General features: G+C 33.7%; 3 protein-coding genes across 6 annotated transcripts in view; 1 reads left to right on the top strand and 2 right to left on the bottom strand.

Moving 5' to 3' along the window:
- Nucleotides 1-21567, bottom strand: part of LOC105214663 (rab11 family-interacting protein 1) — a 45011-nt gene extending 23444 nt beyond the window's left edge. For 3 of the 4 annotated variants that reach the window (XR_851848.3, XR_008471603.1, XM_054232612.1), the window contains exons 1-2: nt 21411-21567; nt 20994-21321 (exon numbers count right to left, since the gene is read on the bottom strand). Coding sequence is in view for 1 of the 4 variants with exons in the window: in XM_054232612.1 (XP_054088587.1) it covers nt 20994-21024 (31 nt within the window). In the remaining 3 variants the exon portion in view is untranslated. The remainder of the gene's footprint in view (nt 1-20993; nt 21322-21410) is intronic. The other variant, XR_851849.3, reaches the window with a different exon arrangement.
- A 230-nt stretch (nt 21568-21797) lies between these two features.
- Nucleotides 21798-22495, top strand: LOC105214660 (UPF0729 protein GD16342). Its single transcript, XM_011188210.2, has one exon. The coding sequence runs from the start codon at nt 21946-21948 to the stop codon at nt 22240-22242; it is 297 nt and encodes a 98-aa protein (XP_011186512.1). The 5' UTR covers nt 21798-21945; the 3' UTR covers nt 22243-22495.
- Nucleotides 22496-23198: 703 nt separating this feature from the next.
- Nucleotides 23199-27225, bottom strand: part of LOC105214659 (neurogenic locus Notch protein) — a 132756-nt gene continuing 128729 nt past the window's right edge. Inside the window, exons 8-10 of the mRNA XM_011188209.3 lie at nt 26846-27164; nt 26293-26772; nt 23199-26224 (exon numbers count right to left, since the gene is read on the bottom strand). Of these exons, the coding sequence (XP_011186511.2) occupies nt 25881-26224; nt 26293-26772; nt 26846-27164 (1143 nt within the window). The 3' untranslated portion in view covers nt 23199-25880. The remainder of the gene's footprint in view (nt 26225-26292; nt 26773-26845; nt 27165-27225) is intronic.

Genomic DNA, 27225 nt, shown 5'->3' with positions numbered 1-27225 from the left:
GAATATTTATTTTTTGGTTTCATGCAACTACGGATTCGTTGCAGAAAAGTCTATTCGATACTTTCGAATCATAGCTTTGGGATTAATCGAAATTGGTAGAAAGAGCGCTAAGGCCAGTCCGTGCAATTTTATAACCAAAACGTTATCTTGGAGAGAGCGGATTGTTCAATTGGCTTGGAATTTCGTTAGTTTTATAGGATAGTCAGGCGGTAATCTCTTACGCCAAACCTAAAAGTCTAAATATTTCAAACCAACTACTATACATATGTACATCTGTAAAGCGACAATCATCAATTTTAAAAAAAGAAAAAAGTAAGCAGCCGTAATCGATATAAATTGTCCCAAACGGTGCATAACGAATATAGTGTATTCCCATATTAGTCCAATCTACATAACCGGAACAAAACTGGACGTTTGAGGTAGCCAAGGACTTTCAAATCGACAGCATGACTACCAATATAAGAACTTTATTAGTCGGGGAAGTTTTGAGAGAGTAAGCGAACACACCATACACGTTTTAGGGTTAATATAGAGAGCATGGACTTATGATATAACCATGAAAAGCTTGGTGGGTTGGATTAAATCCATTAACTACCTTTGTGAGAGTTCAAATCACAATCGGACCAGATCTATTTTCTAGATTATTTTTGCCATTTGAGTCCCAGATCTTTATAGGTATAGTGTATTAAACCAGAAGACACATGTAAGAATCCAAAGTTGATGGACGAATAAATTTAGAGTGAATAAAGAGTTCGGCTCCCGATTGGGTGTCATGGGACCACTACTTTGGTAGATAACATAATTTTAAAGTGATACGATACAGTGGATATTTTTAATGAAAATGGCGAATTTGACTTTGATAGCTTCAACATAAAATATGGGAGGAGTTATACGAAATTCTGACGATCTTTTTGATGCCTTGTTCCAGCAGTACAAAATAATAAAACTTTGAAAATCAAAAAATTGTATTTCGCTTACATCGCAACTAGTTTTATGACAGACCTTTTTATCTTAACAAGAGAGACCAATTATTACAAATGTTGCTCGAAGGTATAAAATCTGTAAACGATTATGAAGAGCTGAAAAAGGATGTCCACATTATCAAGTATTCCTTTCACCATTATTTTTGTTATCACCTTAATTAGCTTTGTCTTAATTTTTTTTTTAGAATTTTACCTTTGGCAAGATTTTTAATCAACCTTTCTTCAGTTTAAAGCGCATCTTTAATTAAATTAAATAAGATAAGATTCAGAAAACGGTTTATCTACAGTGAATCAACTTTTCATTAAAATATTTATATGCTAATGCAAAAAGTGGAGTGATGCACCCAACCAGTCAAAAGAGACATGTACTTGAACTTTTATATACACATACATATCTGTATTTATGTATAAATTACCAACATTCCACATGCAAACTAGTTTTGCAAAATGACTGCACCTTTTTAATTACACACACACTCATACGTATACATTTTTATAGTCACATTTCGCACGAATAATTGCAAAAATTACAATAAAAATCAACGTGCAAAAGGCTAACTAGACTAACAATATCAATGTCTTACAGAGAGAAGCAACAGACGCCCCAACATTTAGCCCGGATGACATTTTGGCCTTTTGGCGAGGTCAGCAAGCGGGTTAATTAATTTAAATGAAAGCATTTTGGGGCGCCGCAACAGCAAACAACAACAACAACAACAACAACAACAACAACAACTACAGACACGAGACATGTGGCCGAGATAAAAAAATCTGTGGACATATTTAAATACATTTGACAATGTGTCTACCGTTCATTTTCACTTGATTCTTTTTCGCTTATTTTTATGGAGCAACAACAAAAACAACAAAAAAAAAGAAAGAATTGAAATTAGCTCAAATAAGTTTACACTCGCTGTGTGCGCTTTGCGCAAATGCACTTCACAAATTCACAAAGAAGATGTCAGTCAACATTGTGTAAATGTAGAGCAGAAAGTGTGTTGACATTACATCATCATCGCCAGCAATTACAATTACAATTACAATTACGTTTAAACATGAATGTAATTACATACACATAAGTACCTAAGTGAGTAGTTAGCTCATCGTGTGCGCGCAAACGGACGGACGGATGTACGATATGGGTTGCAAAAGCCACACTGAAAAAAGCATGCCACCAAAAGTAGCAACAACAACAACAAAAACGTTTACTAATCAAAAACAACTGAAACATCTGTTTCACAAATGCTCACATTGGATTTGTAACGCTTTCATTGCAGAGTACAAACGCTTACATACATACATACATACAAAAACAACAACATATAAATACAACAACATACGTAAGCATGTACAGATACATATAAGCCTGCATTCAACACCGTTGTAGCAAAGCAAATAAAATGATTGCGAGTTCGATAATTGACAGCCAATTCAGCCACGCCATTGACAATGTGCAACCAACAACAACAATAACAACTGGCACTAATGGCACTAGAAAAAGTATAATTACTTTCGTTTAAGCTAAAAAGTTGTGGGGGTTTTCACACTCGCAAGTTTTTTTCGGATTTTTGAGGAAATTTCACCAGAGTGGGTTGTAAGCTGCACGAAGAAACAAATCACGTCATTTGAAAGTGAAAATGTGACGTTGTTTCGAAACTTAAATTACATACAATTTTTATATTCCAAATGAAGATATTTATCGCTGATGAATGGTGGAAATTATTTGCATAATTAATGCCGTTAAATGTTGGAGGAGATTAACACTTGTTTTTTATGAGAGATTTTAACAATAAATATTTATTTTGTGCAACAGATGCGAATGAATGTTAAATCGTTATGACTAATATAATGGTAAAATTAAAGAGATAAAAATCAAAATATTATTTAAATATATATAAATAAGTTGAGAAAAACAAAGTTTCCACATCATTATAAACATAAATCTCACTTTAAGTTAAATAAAAACTATACTGAGTTCTAGAAATTTGTTTAAAAATTTAAGATATAAGAGATGTACATATATAGGAGTAAATAACCTAACTTAACGGCATTGATTTGAAATATACAAACTGTTTCACACTTACAATAATTTATTAATTTTATTTAGATTCGATTTTAATTAATTCTTAATTTAGCCTTGCACTTTAACAGTCTCGTAAGCTTTTCGTAAGAATCAGTCTGCTAAAGTCAGCTAAACTTGAAAATCGTAGTTATTCAATTTACTTTCATTGCATTTTTTTAAATTCTAGCAGTTCCTACTCAGAATTTGAGACATTTATGAATGAAGATTTTACAAGGAAATCCCTTCAAAAATGCAAGAGTAGATTATTATATAAAGGGTTTTTCAAAAGGAATGTTACAAAAGTAGACCGATAAGGACAGCAAACGTCACCATATTTTTTCCCGCCCTTTTGACATTTCTCTTCAGTAAGGTTTTTCATTTCATTATCGAAAGATATACGATCCTACCACGAGTCGAAATTTTTAAAATTTACTACGGAAATTCGGAGTCAGTGGACTCAACTTTAAGAGCGCTACGTCCAATTTATTGAGCGTCTAGTGGAAAAAAGGAGCAGTACAAAATGTTCTCGTGCCAGTGAGACAAAGAAATGCCCGTAGTGTCGAGAATATTGCTGCCGCTAGCGCATCATTAGAGGAAGACCCAAATTAGTCTGTAATTCATCGTTCTCAAGCTTTGGGCATGGGTCGTTGTGGCGACTTTTGAAAAAAAATCTTGGCCTACATTTTTACAAGATCAAATTGACCCAAGAACTGAAGCAGCTTGTCCACCATAATCATCGTATGTTCGTGAATTGGGGTGAGCAACAACTTGAAAATGATCCGTAATTTAATAGTGTATTCTAGGACTGAAGTCCAAGATATTATAATTTCATATTTAAATAAATTTCTTGCATTGAGATCGAAGATCGAACGGATATCTCTTTGACCAACTAATAGTTTTGAATAATGGATGTATTACCGACGGAAACTTATAGCGATCCCACCAAAGAGCGTTACTATTTTCTCGAACAATTGCACATTTTTACGATATGATAAACCGACAGATAATTACACAATTTTTGTTAAACTTGGCTATCTAAGCTTTTCAATTTATTTTCATTGATTTATTTTCAGAAACACTACTAAAAATTAAATCAGATATGTATGAAATTATTCCAAGAAGAACCCATAAAAACCAATCAGAGCAGATACGATATTTATAGCAGATAATGGAAGCATATCGAGGGAAAATGAAAAACATTCGTTGGCAAATTGCAATGTCTATACAAAATACAACAATCGTAGAGGCTTGATACTACCAATTGCAGAAACAAGTTTTGAATTTAATAAAAAGAAAATAAAGAGAAAATTGTTTTGTTGGGATGTATCTATATGTATTTAAATACTAGTACTATTATGCAGCACAATTAACCTTCATTTAAAAATCAATAGCAAGGGCAGTGGAATTGACAATGATCAATATGAAAATACGATAAATTTGCAAAACGAAATAGAAGATAATAAAAATAGTGTCAATTAGGCAGAATTGAATGCAATGGAAAAGAAAATAAAAAATAAGCAAAATTAAATTGTACATTTATGGAAACTGAATAAAAAATAAAAATAAATAAATTGTACAAAATTGTTGTTGTTACATGATATATATTTCTATTCGGATATAGCTATTATAATTGTCAATTGAAAAGGAAAGTGTCATATTTTATTTAATAATAATTGAAAGATCAAAATTAATTAAATAATGGGCAAATGAAAATAAACAAGAATACATGTTTTGTGGAAATAAAAAAATAAAATTGTATATACAAATATTTCAATGGAAAAAGCTGGCGTGAGTATGGTAGCCGCTATGAAACCGTATAACAATTTAACATTATGCTTGACTATCGCTAGCTTAGCTACTATATATTAGTAGTCTAACAAAATGTGAGATTTACGTTTGGGTTTTAATTAAGTTTTAAGTGAAAATATAAATCGTTATACAACACACCATAAACGAAAAATAGCCTAAATTTTTTTGAAAAATATTTTTTTAAGCCTTAAATGTATCTTATACTAACATAACCTAAGAAATCTTGAAACGCTGACATCTTACTAATGTAATTTCAGACGATTTCCAAACGCCGCTTAAAATCTCCTCACACTTGTCTACTCGAAGCGAAATCAAAATTTGCCAACCATAATCCACAAGCAGAGTGACGTTGAGTAAGCCGATTTTAAATGTTTCATCTAGGAAGTTCAAGTGCCTCGATGCAGTATGCAAAAATCAAAAACAAAAGCGAAAAATATGACTTCTTTGCAGCTGTACAAATACGCATTCGTAATCTGATTTTCCTCATAAAAGTACTAGTGCGTGCGTGTTGAGGTGAAGGAAATTCCAGCGAAGCAACAAATGCATTGACCCCAACATTCAGACTGCAGCTCAAAAGCTACAAATGTACACACGTACGAATGTGCAACTTTATTTATACGCATTTTCGCAATTGTTTGCAAATACGAAAAAAGTAGAAAAATAATAAAAAGAAAAGCTACATTTTCATATGGAGACACAACTCTAACAAAGCAAGACACAATAGAAGAGACAGCAACTGGGCAGACAACTGCACAAAACCACAGCAACAAATAACACTTAATGAGTGCTTCAAGTGTGCCACAACCACAACAGCGGCAACAACAACAGCAACACCTACGGGGCTTGTGCGTGAAGGCATTTCTGCTTTGCACACGAATGTTGCAATTCGAGAGCCGGCCAACTCAACCCAACTCAACCCAACTCAACTGTAATAGCAGAAACAGTAGCAAATGCATTTGGAATAAAAGCAAACAACCGATCGCCAGCAGCGAGAAGTTCACACAAGGTGAATTCCACAGTCAAAAGAACTGTTTAGCAAACTATTTTTAGAGAGATCTTCTTTTGGAAATTTAGTGGACTCAAAATAAAGATTTGTTTGAATAATAACCCCAGAAAGTGTTCTCAAACGATTAGTTAAAATACTAAGATCTAAGAGAATGAATATTTTATTAAAACAAAACTAAGTTTCCTAATTTTGTCTATAAATCTCCCACGATGAGAATATGATAAACCTTTTAGCAACTCTCCCACAAATAACGTCTTTTCCAAAGGAGTAACATCCTGAAAACATTGGTGATTTAAAGTGCGTGTTCCAGCGAGGTAATAAATAGATTGCTTATAGAATCAAGCAGTCATAGCTCCGATCGCTATCGCATGCAATTCTAGTAAGTCCAGTTATCATACAAAGATTACAAGTGACATTCTGGTATCGCTAAGCATTCATACCATCCATTTACTTTGGAACAAACGCTTTGCTTGTTAATCATGTTAATGGGCGTTGCTTTTCAAAGCCGTCTCAAATTGACTTGCCCTGCTTTTCGTCAGCGCGCACTTGTTATAACGTAATACATATAATGATATGTGAAGCTTGCAATAATGAAGATTTTTCTTTTTGAGTAGTTTGGAGCCAACAGCACAAACAAGAACAAACCGTTCTGCTTTATATGACCAAAGGCACCATGCGGACTTAATTAGAGATTTGATGTGTTTTTAATTCACATTATGGCATGTTGTTTGTCTTATTAAACATGTGGCTTTTCAAGACATAAATAAATATTTTTAAGTGAGTAAGAGAACTGAATTTAAGTGTATAAGGCTTTGGGGTCCGTTTGAAATTTGGTAACGAATATGAGAGGTTTCAAAAGACAGGATGGAATAATTATAGGTCACCACTGTTCCCTTCATAGTCGGGTCTACGTAACAGGAACGGACTTGGATTTTCATCCAGAAACCAGAAACCAGGGACATTTAAGTACTTTCTAAGGCGTCCGAAACTCCCGTTTGGTTTCAAAATTACGAGGAACCTGAACGAACTAGTAAAGTAAAGCTCAAAATGGCGATGAAGTCAATACACAAAGTTTTATTAAGAATTAATTCATTCTAGGAGACGTGTCACCTTCCAAAACTTATAAGGGAAGTCAACAATGAGCTTGTAATGGAAATTTTGGCCCTTCTCTGAGCCGCATTAAATATATTTACGAATATATGAATCCAAAAGAATTTTATGGAAGATATGTTTGCATATTTTTTAAAAATAGCACAGGAAACCGTCAATTAAACAGGTACAATATTACAAAGGTTAAACACAGCCGATTCCAAAATATTAAACCAACGAATCAATAACAACAGAGAGGATATGAATTCCACATGAACACAATTATCTGATAAATAATGATTATTCGAACGTGAATAAAATAGTGGGGCTCACAAACAGCCACCAGTCTCTAAAAAGCAACGCTGGGGAAGCAAATGAAACGTAACTGTTTCGCATAAATGCACACTCTTTAAATGTCGTTGAACACCAGAGCAAGAAGTAAACAAAATAAATGTGAGGCAATGCAGCAGTTCGGAGCATCAAAGCAACAAATCAGCACCGGTTGATCGGCTGCATGTGGTCAATATCACAGCTGCGCATGGCAATAAGCCAATATGTAATAAAAAGCCTACAGCAGGGGAGCGGAGAGTGTTACTTAGACAACAAGTGTATTGGTTGTTTCACTGGCCGACTCTATGTGGCGCGGCAAGTTGCCATTTTAAACTTGGAAATTTAGGTTGACTGCAGTGCAGCAAAATTCAGTCAGTGGACTAGCTGCTGAATGTTGGCTTTTATACCCTCGCAGGATGTTGCACATGAGTATAATAGTTTTGTTCACATAACGGTAAATTAAATGATATAGTTATAGTGTAATATATGAAATGATCAGGGGTTCATTACAGAAAAAAAACATAGTTCAGACACTACTCGACCAATTTAAAACAAATTTTGTACTTAATCGGTTAACAACCAGGTCTACTTCCCATATAACAGAATTTCGAATTACATTTGATTCATTCACTCTACAATACATAAATCAAGCACTAGTAAAGATTACGGATTAAAATTCTGCAGTAATACTATCTCATCTAAAAATTGTCGAAATCGGACTATAAACAGACACAGTGTCTCTGGTGATTTTTTTACCCAAAAAATACGTAAATCTTTCAATAGAAATTCAGAGAAAATATTTTCCTTGTAATATAGCTAACATCAGATCGAAACTTCTCCCAGCTCCCGTATACATAAGGGGTAAGAGGTAGTTAGGATTTTCAAAAAATCACTTTTTTTGCACTTTTGTTAATGCTAGTGTGAAACATTAAATGCGTTTTTCTCAAAACTATGTTTTTTGAATTGGTGACAACAGCAACTCGAAATCCGTTCAGTAGATTTTAATGAAATTCATACAGCTTTTAGAATACATAATAATCCTAGGGCTGATCGAAGCTATTTTCCCAAAATTTCGTTTTTTTTAAGAGCAATTCCCAAAAATCTAGAAAAAAATGTCCTGAGGCCGCCATTTTGTTAATTTTGAAAAAAAAGGGGCCGTAACATATAATAAAATTTATTTTTGATTTTTAATTTTTTAGATCAAAAAATAAGAATTATTTTTGATTTTTATATTTTTAAATCAATAATAAAAATCAATTCAAAATTTGTGACATAATATGTTTCTTAATCTCCGTTAAGCTTTAAAGTAAAACTAAGGTGTACGCTTATAATAACAAGAACAAAAATTAAAGAACAAGTAATAGCGTTATTTCAAGTTTTGCATAACATTTTTGTTAACTTTTATTTTTGATCTAAATATGTAAAAATCAAAATTTAAAAATCATACAATATTTCGCATATAGTTCACCTAAAAACCATGATGGTGTAATCAAAACTTTTCTACGATGTTCCTTTATGTATGATTTTTTTTTTTATTAAAAGTTGTGAAATAACTCTTATTTCCGGTCCCTGAAAAAAAGCTTCGATCAGGTCCAGGATTATCTATTTATAAAACTAATTTTTCTTATCCGATTGCTTTAAATGAATCTGAAAGGACTTATGATTGTCGCCGTGGGACAACACAAACAGCTATAACTTTGGAAATTATAAATTTATTTTTTCACATTTTCGAAATTCATTACTGAAAATTCTTATTTTTCGTGTAGATATTCTCAAACTTTCGATAAACTTTATATCGTATATATCAATTAATATGTGAGATATCTTAGCAAAATAAAGTGAACTTTTAATTTTGCGAGAGTATAAAATATACAATTACACCCGAACATAGTGATACCTTACTTATTAAATGAAGAAAACGAAAAAATAAATATAATTATCTGCAATTGAGATAAGCAAAGTGAACACAATTAAAAAATCGAGTAAAAGATGCGAGCGGAGACAAATCAGCTAAATAAAAACCAATAATGATTTAAAAAACCGGGTTAACATATGTACATATTGGAACAAGTTGTCGGCGTAGTTCGGTCAGTACATAATCGCTGAAGTAATATTGACAGCGTGTATTCGCGTTGCTTCACTACTCATTTGATAGAATGGCTGACGCATTCTCGGACGCAACTCGATTGACTTGTTGGTCAACGCTTCTGACACAAAGCTATAATTTACAACTCTATATGAGTATGAAGAATGTTTATAAGCATAAATTCAACATTAGATTTACGATTTTTCGCAGTTGTCACGATCAGTGATGATGCAATTTCTTTGATTGAGTCGTCGGTAGCGCGTCAAAAACGTGAAAATGTTTTATTCAATTAATAATTTCTAATTGAAACTCTACGGCTGAGGTGAATGCGCTGACGACACGGTAATTAAACGCAAAAAAAAAGATATAAACAAATGCTAGTATATGAGTATACCTACACTTAGATATAACAACAACACTGTTATGGAATTGTTATGGAAATTGAGAATCAATAATGTGACATTCCAAGCGTTAAGGTGGAGGCGCATACATACATACAAACAAACATACATACATATATATAAGGTATGTAATGAGAAGTTTACACCTCTAATGCGCCACAGCTGGGTTTGTTTGCGAAATTAGCATTCATTGAAGGTCTATAAAATAAGCAAACGAAAGCGCGCTAGGAAAACTGCCAACAAAACCAAAAACCAAAACAAAAACTACGAAAGCTAAGCAAAAGCGATAACGAAATAAACAAATAAAGCAAACCGAAAATATGTCTGTAACTACAAGCAAGTATGAATTTGTACACATGCTCATTAGCATTAGCAAAGCAATGTGTACGCCGGCGCGCTTACTAAACACTCGACTAACTAAAAATGGGCAATGGAATGTGAATGCTGTACTTAAGTATAAATGCTAACTTAAGCAACGTACTACACTCATTTTTAGTTATACACATTTTTAATTGTTTTTTACCAACTACCAATATTATCAATGTCATTTTGATTGTTTTTGTTTTTGCTTTCTGTAGGTACTATTTTCCTTTTTGGTTTATGGAATTTTTAGTTGGTTTATTGGTTATATTGTTAACACCGCTCACGAATTGCATTTCTCAGTAATTCCATTATTCACACCTCAAACCAAAAGCGAGAAATTTTCAATCAAAAACAAAGAGAAAATCGCTGAGAAAAAAAAGAGTAGAAATCAAAATGTTGTCAATCATCAAGGCAAATGCTGTTGCAAAGCAGTTTTTAAAGCTTGGAAGCCCAAGCACGCTCAATGAAATTCACATAATTATGAAGGGGTATGACTTTTTTAAAAACATATTCAAGAATAAGAAGCTCAGAGAAACTGTCTAAACATCTCTCTAAGATAGTTAGAATTCGCATTCTTGCAAAGTAAGAAATTAATAAAAAAAATTGAATAATTTTCTGCACAGAGTATAATAGTTGTGATCATATAACGGTTTTTTGTAAGTCCTAAAGCTAAAAAAGAAGAAAGATATAGGTTTATATATAACAAAGTGATCAGTGGTAGAGTAAAAATCCGGATGTCCGTGGGTACGAACGATAACTTGTGTAAAATTGAGATATCTTCATGAAACTTGGTATGCGTGTTTCTTGCCACCATAAGAAAATTGGACTATTACAAAAGTGTAAACTACCAAAGTGCTTTATTTCAATAAGGAAAAACACCAGAAACCTCAAATTTAATGGTAAAGATGATACAAAAAGGCTGAACTCAAATTCATATAGCAAATGTGAAATGGCCTTATTAGACCTATGGGTCAAAAACCATATCTCAAAAATTACTCGGCCAATTCCAACGAAATTCGGTTCATAACATTTTCTTGGCATCCCTATGATATAGTTTGAAAATGTGTCGAGTCGGTTCACAACCACGCCTACTTCCCATATACCAAAAATGTTAAGTACATCTGATTCGTTCACTTTACAATATATAAATTTAGCACCAATGAAGATGTAAGAACAAAGCATTGTTTAGCAGTTGTTTGTAGTAGTGGTATAATTTATTCGATAGGTAACTCTCCAACGCTTGGCGAATCAAAGACAAATACAATTACTTTTTAAAAAATAAAAAAATTAAAATTATGTGACAGTCATACCCCTAATACGTTCATACTTATAGAATGTAGAAAGCAGCACGAATTGTATGAAGTTGAGAAAGATTTCGATAAAATATTAACCGCAGTGATATTTGCTTGTGAAATAAAAACGTGGTTATTGTAGCTAATGTGCGAAACGTTCGTTATTTATTGTTGTTCGGTTCTTTGGAATTTGCAATAAAAATAATGCAAAGTAGTACTGTAGAGTACAGCAAGTGTTTCTCAAGATGATAAGACTTACATATATGACTTAGTTTATGAATAAAAAAGCGTTTCCTTTATTTTATTCAGAACCGAAGGCAAAAAATATAAAAAAAAACATTTTGTTTATCAAAATTTCTTGCACAATTTTGTAGGAAAGCGATACTACTTTCAAACTGAACTGCTCAAATGACTAGTAATTTTATAAATATTATATTACGTAAAGAATTTCTGAAATTATGGAAGACCTATAAATCTTGTTAAACGATGATTTCATAAGAAAAATATTTCAGAAAACATTAAGTTATATGGATAATGAAATTTGTGGATTTTAACAATAGTTCAAATAAGCCAAAGCAAGACACCCACTTCGATTAGTAGAAAAATATGTTTATTTGTCGTTCATGTCCACCGTATTATTGAACCCGAATGATATCGATATTTTAGAAAGATAATGCATTGAAGGTGCGGTATCGATCATTTAAAAATTGACGAAATCATATAACTTTTTAAGACCATAGATATCGAACATGAAGACCAATGGATTTCCGAAAACCTCAGATATTTTACAGAAATTCAGAAGAAATCTTTTTCTTCTGCTAATGTGCCTTTGTTACAAAATGGGTAAAATCGGCCATTAACTTCATCTAGTTCCTACATACATATATACCTAATATTAGGGTTTTCAAACATCCGTTAGACTTTATTCCGTATATTTCGAATAACGGATAGAATCTTAGCATTTAGTAAGGGTATATGTATATATATTTGGTCCAGGAAATTCCCTCAGCCCTTATATACTATATATAATGGATTCGTTATTTCATGGAACTTTATGCCGAATATTATGATCAAATCGTGTGCCAACTCAATAAACCCGAGCCGAACTTAGCTCTATCTTAATTATTTTGAATTTCTTTGCATTGTTAACTGAATTTTTTGTATTTAAAGAACAAAAGACAATTTAAAACAAACATTATCGGAAGTACAAATAAAATCTTAAAGAACACTTCTACGTAGACTTGGAAAAATAAATTTCACTAAATAAATATTTGCTATAAATAAAATAAAGCACAAAGGCCATTAGCCCACACCGCCCACATAAAAACGCACAAAGGTAAACAAAAACTGTGCGAACACACAGGGAAAAGCAACAAATTTGTACAGAAACATTAACGAAAGCTAAACACATTTCAAGTTTTCTTTCGTTAGCTTTTTTTCTTGGGCACTTAGGTATAATGAGAAACCATCGCACAAGGGGCCATTAGGCAATTTATATGTACATATTTGTAGCAAATTTGTAGTACTTGAAAAAGAAGGCAGCAGAAAAAGTTATAAACCAAACGAAACGAAAACATTACCTGGTGCTGGCAATGCGGAAATTTTACGCTTACTGAAATGAGCACCGTAAAAATTGCATTTATAGTAAACAGTAGCTGGTGCGCTAGCTAGTCAGCTAAGTGCCAACTAACAGTATGCAGTAACAGCATATGGATTTAATCAAGCGCATCGTTTTGATATGAGCTATTGGACACTGAGGTGGGTATTCGATAAAGCGTCTCGGACGTATGAAGACAACTGCGAAGCTATTGTTAATAAACACAAAAACGGTAAATGAAATGCGAACTGAATGCATTTGAATCGATGTTTATTGCATTTGCGCACTGAGAAACATGAAAAACTACTGTTTGTTTTTGTCTGGGAAATTTTACCGAAGAAATGAGGAAAGTAATCACATTAATATCGACGCAGTCATTCAGTGCATGCCACAGTAAATCATGTTTAGTGATGGTGGAATTTATGTTGTGCATTTGTGCAATATCAAGTATTTGTAGCGTTTTTCTTTGGTCTAGAACACGTCTAGAAAGAATATAATAAGAAAAGTAACAGTAAACACAAGCGTCAATAAATCAACTTACAGTTGTTTGACAGCTGTTTTTCTGCTGCTAACGACTACTTGTACCGTCAAAACAAACTAGAGCTGGTTTTATGGATAAAAGTCGAAGTGTTGCGGTTAAACGATTGCAATTAGAATTTCTGCACTTTTTTCTTCGAATGATTTCGATGAATCTCTTACATAGGCATAACTCAATTCATACAAATCTAGAAGAAACACCTATTATGGATTAAAATCTAGGGTCGATAGGTCTAAATGTAGTTCCAGAATGGATAATAGCTAAAGAATGAACTTGCTAATTGCAATAAAAAAAGATCGATCAGTGAAACCTTCCGGCAATTAGAATTATCAAATTCTTAATTCTAAATATATACATTCTAGAATAGTATTGCTATCTATCTAAAATATATCGAAGCGCTATCTTCATTCAGCAGCACTCAATAATTGACACATTAAAACTACTAGCGCTGATGTAACATATGACAGCTGTCAAAAGATTTGTTTATGACAATTCAAAGTTCACTGACATCCAATCATTTACCTCATCTCCAGTCTTTTCAGGTATTCCATCTATTTATAGTGAAAAACAACGACCAACAACAACAACACGTCACACTTAAAAAACTTTCAAAGCAAAGATACACTTTCTTCGTTTCCAAGCGAATCAAGCGATCAACAAAAGAAGCCGTTGAAACGCATAAAAAGAAAAAAACGATTTTTACAAAAAATGGGTCAACGAAATAAATCAGTTACCAATAGCGGAGCGCACGAACTGAGATAAATTAAAGAAAAGTGTGAAATGTAAAGAGCAGCAACAACAACAAGAAGCTACGTGTGCCTTGCAGTGGCAAAATGCGGGCATTGAAACGGGAATGTGTGCGCACAGGTCAGCGGTGAACGTGTAAAATGCTGATGTTATTATACAAGATACTCCATGTCTGTATGTACTCTACATGTTTAAGAATGTTTAATATGGCTATTATTTTACGAGCAAACTTTTTTCGAAGCTTAATTTTACAGTTACTCGCTTTTGTGGCTTAATTGGAGAAGATTGGGTATTTAAAGCGCCATAACGATGAGCGTTTATTTTTTAGAATGACTGCAAAGTGCTTTAAGAATTAAATGCGAGCATAGAGTATAAATGGATGGAGTTAAGAAAGCATAAAGTTTTTATATAGCCAACAAGAAAGTGTATTTTGTGTTTATTTTCACTACAGGTGGCGCCAGGGACGAAGTAATTCTAAAAATAATATTTTCCATTTGATTTTCTATTTTAGAATAATTAAAAGTTCTCTCTGAATACCATGCTGACATGCTACGGATACATAATTTAACAACTTAAGTGACCCAGAGGCTAGAATTAAGAAAGATGCCACCAAATTCCTATCAAAAGTGTTCTAGTACTACCATAGTTCTGTTAGAATATAGCTGAACCAATAACAAATAGGAAAATATGACCAATAGAAGCGTACCTTCGAAATCGGAAAGGGAGTTTTTAAACAATGTCCCAATCAGAAATTTAGTAGTCTGTACATCTAATAAGAACTGTTGTTACTCGAAACAAATTTTGTGATCATAATATCCAAATAAAATATGTATTGGAATTTTAGTATATTTCAGATGAGCTCATCTCATTGCGATAAAACTTGAAATTTAAAATTAGAAAATAAAATGAAATGCAAATAATTTTCAATATATGTAATCAGCAAAAAAAGGAAAAAATACATTATAAACAATGAAATTCAGTTTTCGCAGCAAAAACGTTACTCAATACCATTAATTTTCTTATTAAATGAAACTGCAATACATAACATATGACAATTATTGTAAACAATATAACAAAAGTACTGATTCATCAAGTTCAACGCCATTGTAGTAGTTTCAATAAAGAGTTGATTACGCCGCTATTTACATACAACTGTTCTTGGGTAAAATTATTATCGACAAAAAGAAAAAAATAAAAAAAGAGTGCTTAACAAAAGGGCCGTATCATTGTAAGTAATAAATAGCGAATACAAATGAATAATAATGAACTTGAATTTCTGCGCTCAAGCATATTAGTGGAGCTTATGAGTTGAGCAAAAAAATTATTGTTGATAAAGACGGCATTGTTTTATTGACATTTGTACAAGCAGACATTCATACATAATTATGTGCACATAGCATCTAGCTTTGTTTTATTTAATATTTATATAAGATTTCAGCATCTAGCTGTGTTTTATTTTATATTTATATTATAATTCAAGCGAAAAATAGCAAATAATAAATAAATCCATGCTATCGCGAGTAAACTTGAACAATGCACAGCTTCTTGCAGATAAATTTGTTTGATTTTAAGATGGAAATACATCAGTTATTTAAATATTGACAACACAAATTTAAAAATACTTGAAGACAAAGGCAATTGTCAATTTGACAGCGACAGACTTGTAAACTAACATATTTATTTATGTTTGGTACATAGTACGTATGTATATAAGGCTGTTATTTAAATAAAAGTATTTTAAAATAAAGCACGGTTTCTATGTAGAAACAAAAAATAAAATAAAAATCATATAAATTAAACAAAAGTTCACCTTGCAATGAACTATAAAATAACACTTTTATCTACTGCATGCTGTTTTGATATTTTAGTCAACCTATATAGATGTATGTATGTATATTTGTATATGATATTTACAAACATACTAATCCACATATATATATTTTCATACTACAATACTTAATAATTAATTTCACTGCTCTTGTTAAGTGTGACATTACTCATGCAACAGTCAATGTGGTTAATATTTTTTTAAGCGGCTTGAAAATTTATCAACTGGAGAAATGACTAATACTTTATGACCACATCTAAATTTCTAAACTAAAAACCAAATTTACATTTCACAAACAATACACATAAATCTATACAACAATATACATACATACATCCATCCATATGTGTATAGTATTCAGGTATGATCAAGCAAAGAATTTATTTTTTGTCACAATACAGGTTTTAAGACTAGAGCTCTTATCTTATCTCTTGGGAATTTTTACTGGGCGAGTACATATTTTGCTTTCATGAAGAGTCTAAGTAAACAAATTGTATTGTAAGGTATAAGACAATAGCTGATTTGGCAGAGATTTGTCGATAAGAAAATTGCACTGAATTTATTTTGAATGAATAATAGTAGGAGAATGTCCACTTAAAAAAAATATATATGTATATAAAATATTCTCTGGCGAAACCAAAACATATTTCTTGAATAATGATATTGGAAACGCCACTTGTCTGTACGAACATTGATTTGAAGACATGAATTTGAAAGACGCACATACAAAATATAAAATAATACAAAAGAGAAACAAGAAAAAATATACTCTTTTTTAAAAACGCTACTATTTGTTAAGGTAAATATACGTTGTGATAGACGGAAGACATGTCTCCAGTGTTTTAGACGTGCGTACGCTCCGAGGACCAAACATTGACTCGGACCATTATCTAGTAGCAGCAAAGATACGCACTCGCCTCTGTGCAGCAAAGAACGCCCGTCAACAAACACAAGGAAGGTTCAACGTCGAAAAGCTGCAATCACAACCGACAGCCGAACGATTTTCTACTCGACTTGCACTCCTGCTCTCTGAGAGCACTCATCAGCATCTCGATATAAGGGAGCTGTGGAACGGCATCTCAAACTCATTGCATACCGCTGCAGCCGAAACAATTGGTCTCCGGCAACGCCAAAAAACCAGTTGGTACGATGAGAATTGTCGTTCCGCAGTGGAGAGAAAACAGACTGCCTACCTCGCAACGTTGCGATCGACCACAACACGTTCGGGGTGGGATAGATATCGAGAACTGAAGAGGGAAGCGAGACGCATTTGCAGACGTAAAAAGAAAGAGGCCGAAATGCGTGAGTATGAAAAGCTTGAAAAGCTGGCCGACATGGGTAACGCTCGAAAATTTTATGAAAAGATGAGGCGATTAACGGAAGGTTTCAAGACCGGAGCATTATCATGTAGGGACCGAGAAGGTAATCTGGTAACGGATGTCCAGAGCACACTGGGATTATGGAGGGAACACTTCTCCGACCTGCTCAATGGCAGTGAAAGTACAACACCAGGAGATGGCGAACCCGATTCCCCAATCGATGACGATGGAATAGATGTTCCATTACCCGACCATGAAGAAATTCGAATAGCAATTACCCGCTTGAAGAACAACAAAGCGGCGGGGGCCGATGGATTACCGGCCGAGCTATTCAAATACGGCGGCGAAGAACTGATAAGGTGCATGCATCAGCTTCTTTGTAGAATATGGTCGGAAGAAAGCATGCCTGACGATTGGAATCTTAGTGTGCTCTGCCCAATCCATAAGAAGGGAGACCCCACAATCTGCGCCAACTACCGTGGTATAAGTCTCCTCAATATCGCATATAAGGTTTTGTCGAGCGTATTGTGTGAAAGACTAAAGCCCACCGTCAACGAACTGATTGGACCTTATCAGTGTGGCTTTAGACCTGGAAAATCCACAATGGACCAGATATTCACCATGCGCCAAATCTTGGAAAAGACCCGAGAGAGAAGAATCGATACTCACCATCTTTTTATCGATTTTAAAGCTGCCTTCGATAGCACGAAAAGGAGCTGCCTTTATGCCGCGATGTCTGAATTTGGTATCCCTGCAAAACTAATACGGCTATGTAAGCTGACGTTGAGCAACACCAAAAGCTCCGTCAGGATCGGGAAGGACCTCTCCGAGCCGTTCGATACCAAACGAGGCTTCAGACAGGGTGACTCACTATCGTGCGACTTCTTCAATCTATTGCTGGAAAAAATAATACGAGCTGCGGAACTAAATAGAGAGGGTACAATCTTCTACAAGAGTGTACAGCTCCTGGCGTATGCCGATGATATTGATATCATCGGAAGCAACAACCGCGCCGTTTGTTCTGCGTTTTCCAGACTAGATAAAGAAGCGAAGCGTATGGGTCTGGTGGTGAATGAGGACAAGACGAAATATCTCCTGTCATCAAACAAACAGTCAGCGCACTCGCGTCTTGGCTCCCACGTCACTGTTGACAGTCATAACTTTGAAGTTGTAGATAATTTCGTTTATCTGGGAACCAGCATTAACAACACCAACAATGTCAGCCTTGAAATCCAACGCAGAATCACTATTGCCAACAGGTGCTACTTTGGACTGAGTAGGCAATTGAAAAGTAAAGTCCTCTCTCGACGAACCAAAATCAAACTCTATAAGTCGCTCATTATTCCCGTCCTGATGTATGGCGCTGAAGCGTGGACGATGACAACATCCGATGAGACGACTCTTGGGGTTTTCGAGAGAAAGGTTTTGCGCAAGATTTATGGTCCTCTAAACATTGGCAACGGCGAATACCGCAGACGATGGAACGATGAGCTGTACGATTTATACGACGACATTGACATAGTTCAGCGAATAAAAAGACAGCGGCTACGCTGGCTAGGTCATGTTGTACGGATGGAAGAAAACACTCCAGCTCTGAAAGTATTCGATGCAGTACCCGCTGGAGGAAGCCGCGGAAGAGGACGACCTCCACTCCGGTGGAAAGACCAAGTGCAAAGTGACCTGGCTTCACTTGGTGTTTCCAGTTGGCGCCAAAAAGCAAAAAGGAGGAATGAGTGGCGCGCTCTGGTGGATTCGGCTATAATCGCTTAAAGCGGTTCCTACGCCAAATATATATAAAAAATATACGCATACGGCTCGGAGCAATTTACGTTCATTGCCAGCAACGTTTTGAAGCACTTTCACAGTTTAATGATAACAGTAAAAGTGAGAAAACGAGATATGACATATTGTGGTTAACTTATCAAAGTTTTATAATTTTTCAAAGTTTAGAATTGTGGAATGAAAAAGGTATTATTATGAAGCGCTCAAAAGCCAATTTCCGCCTACAATTTGTATACTAGTTGAACAATTTCTAAAAGAAACACAGCCAAAAGTTACTGTGGCCGTGTTTTTGTTTTCGATTTATCTCAATTTCAGTGAAATTTAACGTGTAAATAAAAATATTCAGCCAAATTCAGACAAAGTCAGCACTTGCATGCCAAATAAAGTGAAATCTACAATATGCAGTAGAGAACTAAAGTAGCAGTCATCATCACGTGACATTAATAATCTTGTTGCCACAACTACATACCACATAATTACACATTTGTATGCACGGTGGAAAGCAGGTGGTGAATGAGGAGCACTTTGGCAAATAATAATGTTTTTATGGCGTTGGCGGAGGCAATTGCCAGTGGGAGCACTATGGCACGGTGTTGTGAGGTGTACAAGACAATTTCAATTGCAATCCCTGGCACAAATTCATTTCTCGAGAACAATGGCGCATTGTAGAAAGTGGCACATAAAACCCAAACAAACTAATGACAACAAACATAAATATGTACATATGTTTACGTGCTATAAGAGTTCAATTTGCGAATGCACAATCTTAACAGAAACGTGCCTACTTAATCAATCTACAACTTGTGCAGAAAAAAACAAAATATATGTTTACTTTGCTCATACTCATTCCACGATAGCTAATTGTTAAAAGCATTATGGTGGCGTGTATTAAAAAGTGAAAATAAAACTGAATTTGACCGGGCGTACAAAGTTGAATACTAATAGCATCGGTCACTGCCATTCGTTCGCTTCCGAACCAAGTTGGAGTTTGTATAGCATAGCTCTAGTAATAACGATTTAAATATTTCCAATGTGCTCTATCATTCTCCAACAAATAAACATTATACTTATACCACAACTTCATATCTACTGTTTTAATTTCATTTGGAATGCGTTTTTAACATGATTTGTGCAGAGTGTGCTCATATTTTTGCTACATTCAGTTTCGCCTTGTACTGTGAGCTTTGTTTTAATGAAACTTTGAAACGCGCTAACTGCTCAGCGATGGTTTTTCTGAAAACCAGTTCTCTGTTAATCAAACCACATACGAGTGAGGTGCTATTGTAGCTGCCTTTGCCTCCATTGTATGTGCACATGTACATATGTATTTATTATGAACGTATGGTATACAAAGAAAGTGGCTGCTCACAATTCCGTCAGTCAGAGGCTTTGATATCAACAATGACAGTGAATCAGTCACTGATGCAGTTAGCGATGTCAATAATGCGCTGGCACAAAATCACGAATTATGTCGTACACAGTTGGTGCAGGTGATGTTTTAGAAAGCCGATGATTTCGTTATCATGCTAATATATAACATTAATAAAAGTTTTTCTTTTATAAAGAATTTTCTCAAAACATTTGCTAATTAATACATTATATTTATAAAACATTTTCTCTTAAAAAGACGCAGTTTGAATTGCATGTAACGCATGGAGAAAATGCTAAAAGACTTTCATTTGAAAAATATAATGGACACTAAATCAGATTAAAAATTGATTAATATGATATAAATGGATATTAAGATGCATATTGACTTACCAGTAACTTGTATGTGCGTTGGACTCCACATTTTAATTTTCCAATTGCGTCGTTCAATCCAATTTGAAAATTAACTATGTTTTGACAATTTTCACTTTTTTTTACAATTCCAATAGGAATATTCTATTTTACATGAGACGCTTGAATGATATTGCGTTTTTGCACAATTCGCTTATTTTTTTGTTGGATTTTCCCCTTTGCTTTAAAACTTTTTTGTTAGCTTCACCACATCACAACAACACTTCACTGCACTACCGTTTTACAATCGCATTAACACCGTAGAGGCTATATAAAGACGATATTGATATATTCTTTAATTATTCTACACCTATGACACATTTAAAATATATATAATTATTGAACAAACAAAAAAATCACTTCACACGAATAGCTTATAAAAACTGAAGCCAATATTACCTGTATTTTAAGCGCTAAATGAAATAACTGGAATCAACAACCGAACAGGTCAAATTGCAAAAAACGAGTGACAGCTGTTGACTAAAGAATTTTGTACGAATAAAAGTAACGAGTACAATTGACGCAGTGGTGCATTTCAACTAATGTGGAAATGTTTAAAGAAAAGCTTTTTGATTTTTAATTATGGTAAAAAGGAAACAATTTAAAATTGGAATAATAAAATACAATTAGAAAAGGTATAAATATTTAATAATAACATAATGAATTACTGTTTTCAAAATAAAATGAAGTTCACCTGTTTTTCTCTTGTATATTTGCACAAAACGTTTCTTGCGTCATCTGTTGGAAAAATGTCATTTCTAAAAAATAAGCCAAATGTCATTTTTTCATTTGTTTTGATTAATTGAATCAAAATTTACGAGTTCTATTCTTCTGAATAAGAAAATTCTAAAAAATTTATATTGCCAATATTTTTCTCATTTGAAAAAAGAAAATTTGTACAAATTCCATTCCGTTAACTATACAAATTACTAAAATGGTTTGCGTACCGTGCTTTATCATTCCTGTGCTGCTATATATTTGGCACAAATTTATACAGCCAATAGTACTACCATTTATACAGCGCTATTGGAATCCTTGGGAGAAGAAGGATGCTCAGGGCAATGTAATTAAAAATGCACCTGAATTTCCATTCGAATGCAAAGGCGGTAGCTGTCCCTTTACTGGTTCTAAAAACAAAACTTTAACTAATGACGGAAGTGCAGAGTCAGCTGTTATGAAGGACGCTATCGACTCGAGCACCAGTGGGCCAGATGCAAAGAAAGAGAACTGAAATTACATTAGTGCAATTAGCATATACTTAAGTATATGCATTACAAATTTTACAATAATGACTAATAAAAAATGCATAGACTTAGTGCTGGGCGTGTGGAAGGCAACTATATAAATATTATAGAATCACAAGCGGACGGACATTAGTAAATTTTTGTGCAAAGTAAATCTGTTTGTTTTGCACTTTATATAACTGTTTTTGCAAAGCTAAAAATTTTAAATGTAAATAAAACCGATAAATGAAGTTAAAAAAATGTGTTTTTGTTGGATAGTGTTAATAAAAATGTAATTGGTAATTTATGCTTAAAACACGTTTTAATATGAACGACGAACGGCTAAAGGTCGCTACAGCGAAGGTTAATCACTTTATCAAAAGTTGAGTCATGTGAGCTTTATCACTGCGCCTATTTCTATGCAACTAAAAATTGTAAATTTGGAAGAAAATATTTTTCGGTGTTAATAATTAGGAAAATTTGTTTATATACCTAATTTGAATAATAAAAAACGTTTTTTTTATTTTATAAAAATATGTAATGTTTTATTAATGTCTTTTTAAAAAGTTTCGCTTAATTACTTAATTCGTTATAACTACTGCTACAGAAATCTTATAATCTACTTTGCAAAGCACTATTTTACATGAACTATATTAATTTTAAAACATGACGAAATTAAAATTGGACACACAATAATTAAAATAAAAAATATAAGGAAAAACGGAAAAACATATATCAGTGGACAATTAATAGCGCAGTAACATTGAAAATAAAAATACAAAATAGAAAATAACTAAATTAAAGCTTTTTCGCAAGTTTATGCGCCAACAAGTTATTTGAGTGTCTTCAAAAAAATATAATATTTGTTTTAGCATATTTGTTGTGTTTAAAAGTGGCGCATGGAAATAAAAATAGTTTAGCAACAGTACTGCTGATGGAGTTTGTTTTTATATAAAAAACTAAATTACTATTTAAATGCTAAAAGAGCACAATTAATTAATTTTTAAATAATATTATGTCTTTTATGTTTCGTGTCTTATGCCGAACGCTTTCATTATAAGCGACAGTTTCACACAGTCAATAATTGCAAAGTGGTCAATATTATGGATTACTGTTTGTATTAGTTTAATTTTCAATTTAAAAAAAAATTATTTAAATTTCTACGCATTATATTTAGCGCAACAATTTACTACAAGTAAATTTATAAATAACGCTTTAACGCATACGGAATACAAAATAAAATGCTTAGAGTATACATACATTAAAAAATTAAATATAAGCTAATTTAAAAACTTTACGCCAATTACAGCACGTTTTAAATATTTACTAAAAATTAATAATTTGCAATTAATTTCGTTTAATTTACATTAAAAAATATATATTTTAAATATTACGCATATTGCTTTTAAATAATATGCTGATTTTTACTAATATTTTTTTTTTTTTGCTTTTAGACAACTTAACGCTAAACATGTTAGTTATACTTAAGTCATAGACATGAGATACTTTTTACAGTTACTTGCTAGCGTTGTTAGCATACGCACTTGCTTAAGATTAATTATTTTATTTATAATTATAATTTAATTAAAAAAAAAACTTTATTTTATGCAATTTGCTTTAATAACAAAATTGTAATACCTAACAATATTGGAAGAGTTTTCAGCGCACCTATGGCTAACATTTTATACTAGTAGCAATTACATATTTACTTTACGCAGCGTTGTTTTTATGTTAATTTGTTTTTTCTTTTTTTTTATATTAAAATAAGTCTAGTGTCTTCAGTTTGCCGCATGCTTTCATAATTTTTAGTTTAATTTTTTTTAATACTCTTATTTTCACAATCTACTCATTTTCAGCACTTTTATATTAAACTAATTTAATTCTTTTTTTTTACAAATTTCAAATTGCAAATTTTAAACAAATGTAATTTTTTAATAAAAAACTCGAATATCAATAACAATAAGCAATTAATAAATTGGTGAGCTGCGTTTGGGCTGTGGGTTCACGATTTTATTCGGTAGATATTAAGGTAATTGTTGATATTATTGAACGATTTTTAATAACGGAGACATATTGATGCGTATTAAGGTTGAGATTTTTCAAAGTAGAAAATTAAAAAAAAATTTCGTTGAACTATTTTTCGGATTTGAGACAATTTTGTAGCAAATTTAAACATTCGGAGTACGTTCGACGTCTGTAGCTTTTAGTTTGTCGAAATGGAACCATATTTATATATGGGCAAGGATTGTCGAAATTTATCAAATTCATTATGAAACAAAAAATAATTATTTTGAATATTTTCCAATTAGGACAAGCATTACTTTAACTGTATAAGTGGCCTCAGGCAAAAAAAATAACAGTAAATTACTTTTAAGCTTTAGTGATAAATTTGGAATATTTTAAAACGTTTCCTCTAACTTTTGACCTTCAAAATTACCTTTAATTAAAATATTTTTACATTTCAAATTTTTTGAAATTTTTCTTCAAATTTTTCGACTCTCAAAATTACCTTTAATTAAAATATTTTTACATTTTAAATTTTTTTAAATATTTCTTCAAATTTTTCGACTTTTAAAATTAACTAAAAACTGCTTGAGAACAACAAAAATTTACTCACATTCCAAATAAATCCCAGGCCCCACAGTCCACACGCATTATAACATTTTCAAAAACACCAAAAACTTTTCAAAACCATCTACACAATTCCATCGCTTTTCACAAATCGTGCGCATTATATTATAACGGTACTATTTTCGGTACACATATATACTATATGTATTATATGTATGTGTGTGTATAACTAATTTTGTATGCATAGCACTTATGCATATATAATTATATAATATTTATGTATGTATGTATTTACTACTCTGGTAGGAGATTCGATTGTGAGTTTCTTTTTTGCAGCTGATTTTTTGTTTTTGTTTTATATACTTGTTCATTATCGGTATGTAATTTATGTATGTAAGTCTATTACTAGGTCATTATTTACTTGCATGTATGCTATGTAGTAGTGTGTGTGTGTGCGCATATTTATAGTGTAACGAATTTTTGCGCTGTACACATTAATATGCTTGTGGGTATATTAAAAAACGGAATTAATAAAAATAGTAATAATTTACAATAGGCACCGCAGCTATTCGTTCAATGCACGCTTTAAAGCCTCACCATGCAGGCGTGCATTTTAATAATTTTCGCTTTATAACTGTATAATAGTTGTAAACTATATTTAGCATATAGTAGTCGTGTATGTATATGTATGTATGGTTAAAAAATGCATACTTAAAAAATATGGCTGACATCCTTTTTTGAAAAGGAAGCATCTAAGTCTCCATGCAGCCGGCGGTGTTACGCGGCGTTGAAATGCGTGTCAAATTTGTATGTATGTATAACAACAATAATAATAATAACTACAAATGTTTGTTTGTATGGAAATTGTCAAAGCGCGCGCCGCAAGCAACACTTTTGAGGCCGCCGCATTTGCTTTCAGTTCGTTCGTACTCTGCACGTTTAAATATTCAATTAATTATAATTTTTTTTTTTTTTCGTTTAATTAATTTTCACTTTTTACACGCGTTACATTCACCGTGGCGCATGTCGCAGCACAGCAGCAGGCAGCTTTTACCGCTGTCACCTGCGCTTATTGTCAAATGTAAATCGCCTCCGAACCCTTATTGGCCTGATGACCACCGGAGATGTAGAGATTATTACCCGCTGGCGATTGCACACCCTCCGACCAGTCCGATGTGGAACGTGGCGATGAGCTCGACCAATGGCCGGGCGATTCGGGTGATGGCGTGGGGTAGCTATCGAGCGTTTGCACCAGATGTTGTGGTGTCAGGCCCCCCGAATGTTGACTCGTCGGCGTCAGATATTGGTAGAAGGCCTGATTGTGTTGGGAGGATGGCGAGAGCATGTTGGTGGCGGGCGATGAGCCCGACATAGTGCTCTGTATCGAAGGCGGATTCATTTGGCCGGAATGAAAGGAATCTGTTGAGCGGATAATGCAAGTGTTAATAAATATTGCACCGTAATTTCATTATATATTGTAAACCCACCTGGTGAACCGCAAAAGCCGTTCAAGTCCAAACCGGTCGAGCCGAAATCGAGGCTACCCAACTGTTGTTGGTGTTGTTGCATTGTTTGCATTATTGCACTACTTTTCGCATTCTGTTGCTGTTGTTGTTGCTGCTGCTGTTGTTGGTGTTGTTGCTGCAGCTGTTGTTGTTGTGTTTGTTGTGGCGCCATCATCATGCCATCACTACCGGTCGGCGATACAATGCCCACACTCACCGGTGAATTCTGTTGCGATAAACTCTGACTGCTGGGCGATTGAAAACTCATACTCTGCGGCGAATTTATCGACGCATTGCTCTGTGGACCATTCGTTGAATTGCTGTTCGCATTGTTTAGGCCGCCACCGAGCAGCGAGTTCACATTATTGCCGAACTGCTTCTGGTGTGTGGCATGTCGCATGGCCTGCATATGTGTGGGCGAGGTGGGCAGGCTGGGATGCGATTTCACGGGCGACGGAGAGCCTAAGGGGAGAGAGAGAAAGAAATTTTTTATTATTTGAGAAATCTAAGGCATGTAATGCTATGCTGTACTCACCCAAGTAGGCGTGCGGCGAGAGCGCCATGCTGCTCTGCACGGAATGTGGTGGCGATTGATTGGAGTACGGCGGACTCAGTCCCTGCTCGTGATTGCCCATACTGCCAGGGCCGTTGTGGCCGAGACTGGCGGGGCCACCACCACCGCCGCCACAAAGCGAATTCATATTTTGCTGATTGTTGCCCTTCTGATTCATCATTTCCTGATGAAAGGGCGAACCACGCGAGTACACATAGTTCTCCATTTTTATTAAATCCATATTATTCTGCTGTTGTTGCTGTTGGTGTTGTTGCACTAAACTTTGCATTGTCTGCGCATTCTGCAATAAAAAGGTAAGTGGTTAATTTAAACTTGTTAGACATTTTTCAATTTGAAGGTAC

Source organism: Zeugodacus cucurbitae, chromosome 5 (genome assembly GCF_028554725.1).
Source record: "Zeugodacus cucurbitae isolate PBARC_wt_2022May chromosome 5, idZeuCucr1.2, whole genome shotgun sequence".
Taxonomy (NCBI): domain Eukaryota; kingdom Metazoa; phylum Arthropoda; class Insecta; order Diptera; family Tephritidae; genus Zeugodacus; species Zeugodacus cucurbitae.
This window is presented reverse-complemented; position numbering and strand designations above follow the sequence as displayed.

Bases quoted from the DNA above. Each gene is read 5' to 3' on its own strand.
- LOC105214660 (XM_011188210.2), top strand. From the start codon at position 21,946: ATGGTTTGCGTACCGTGCTTTATCATTCCTGTGCTGCTATATATTTGG.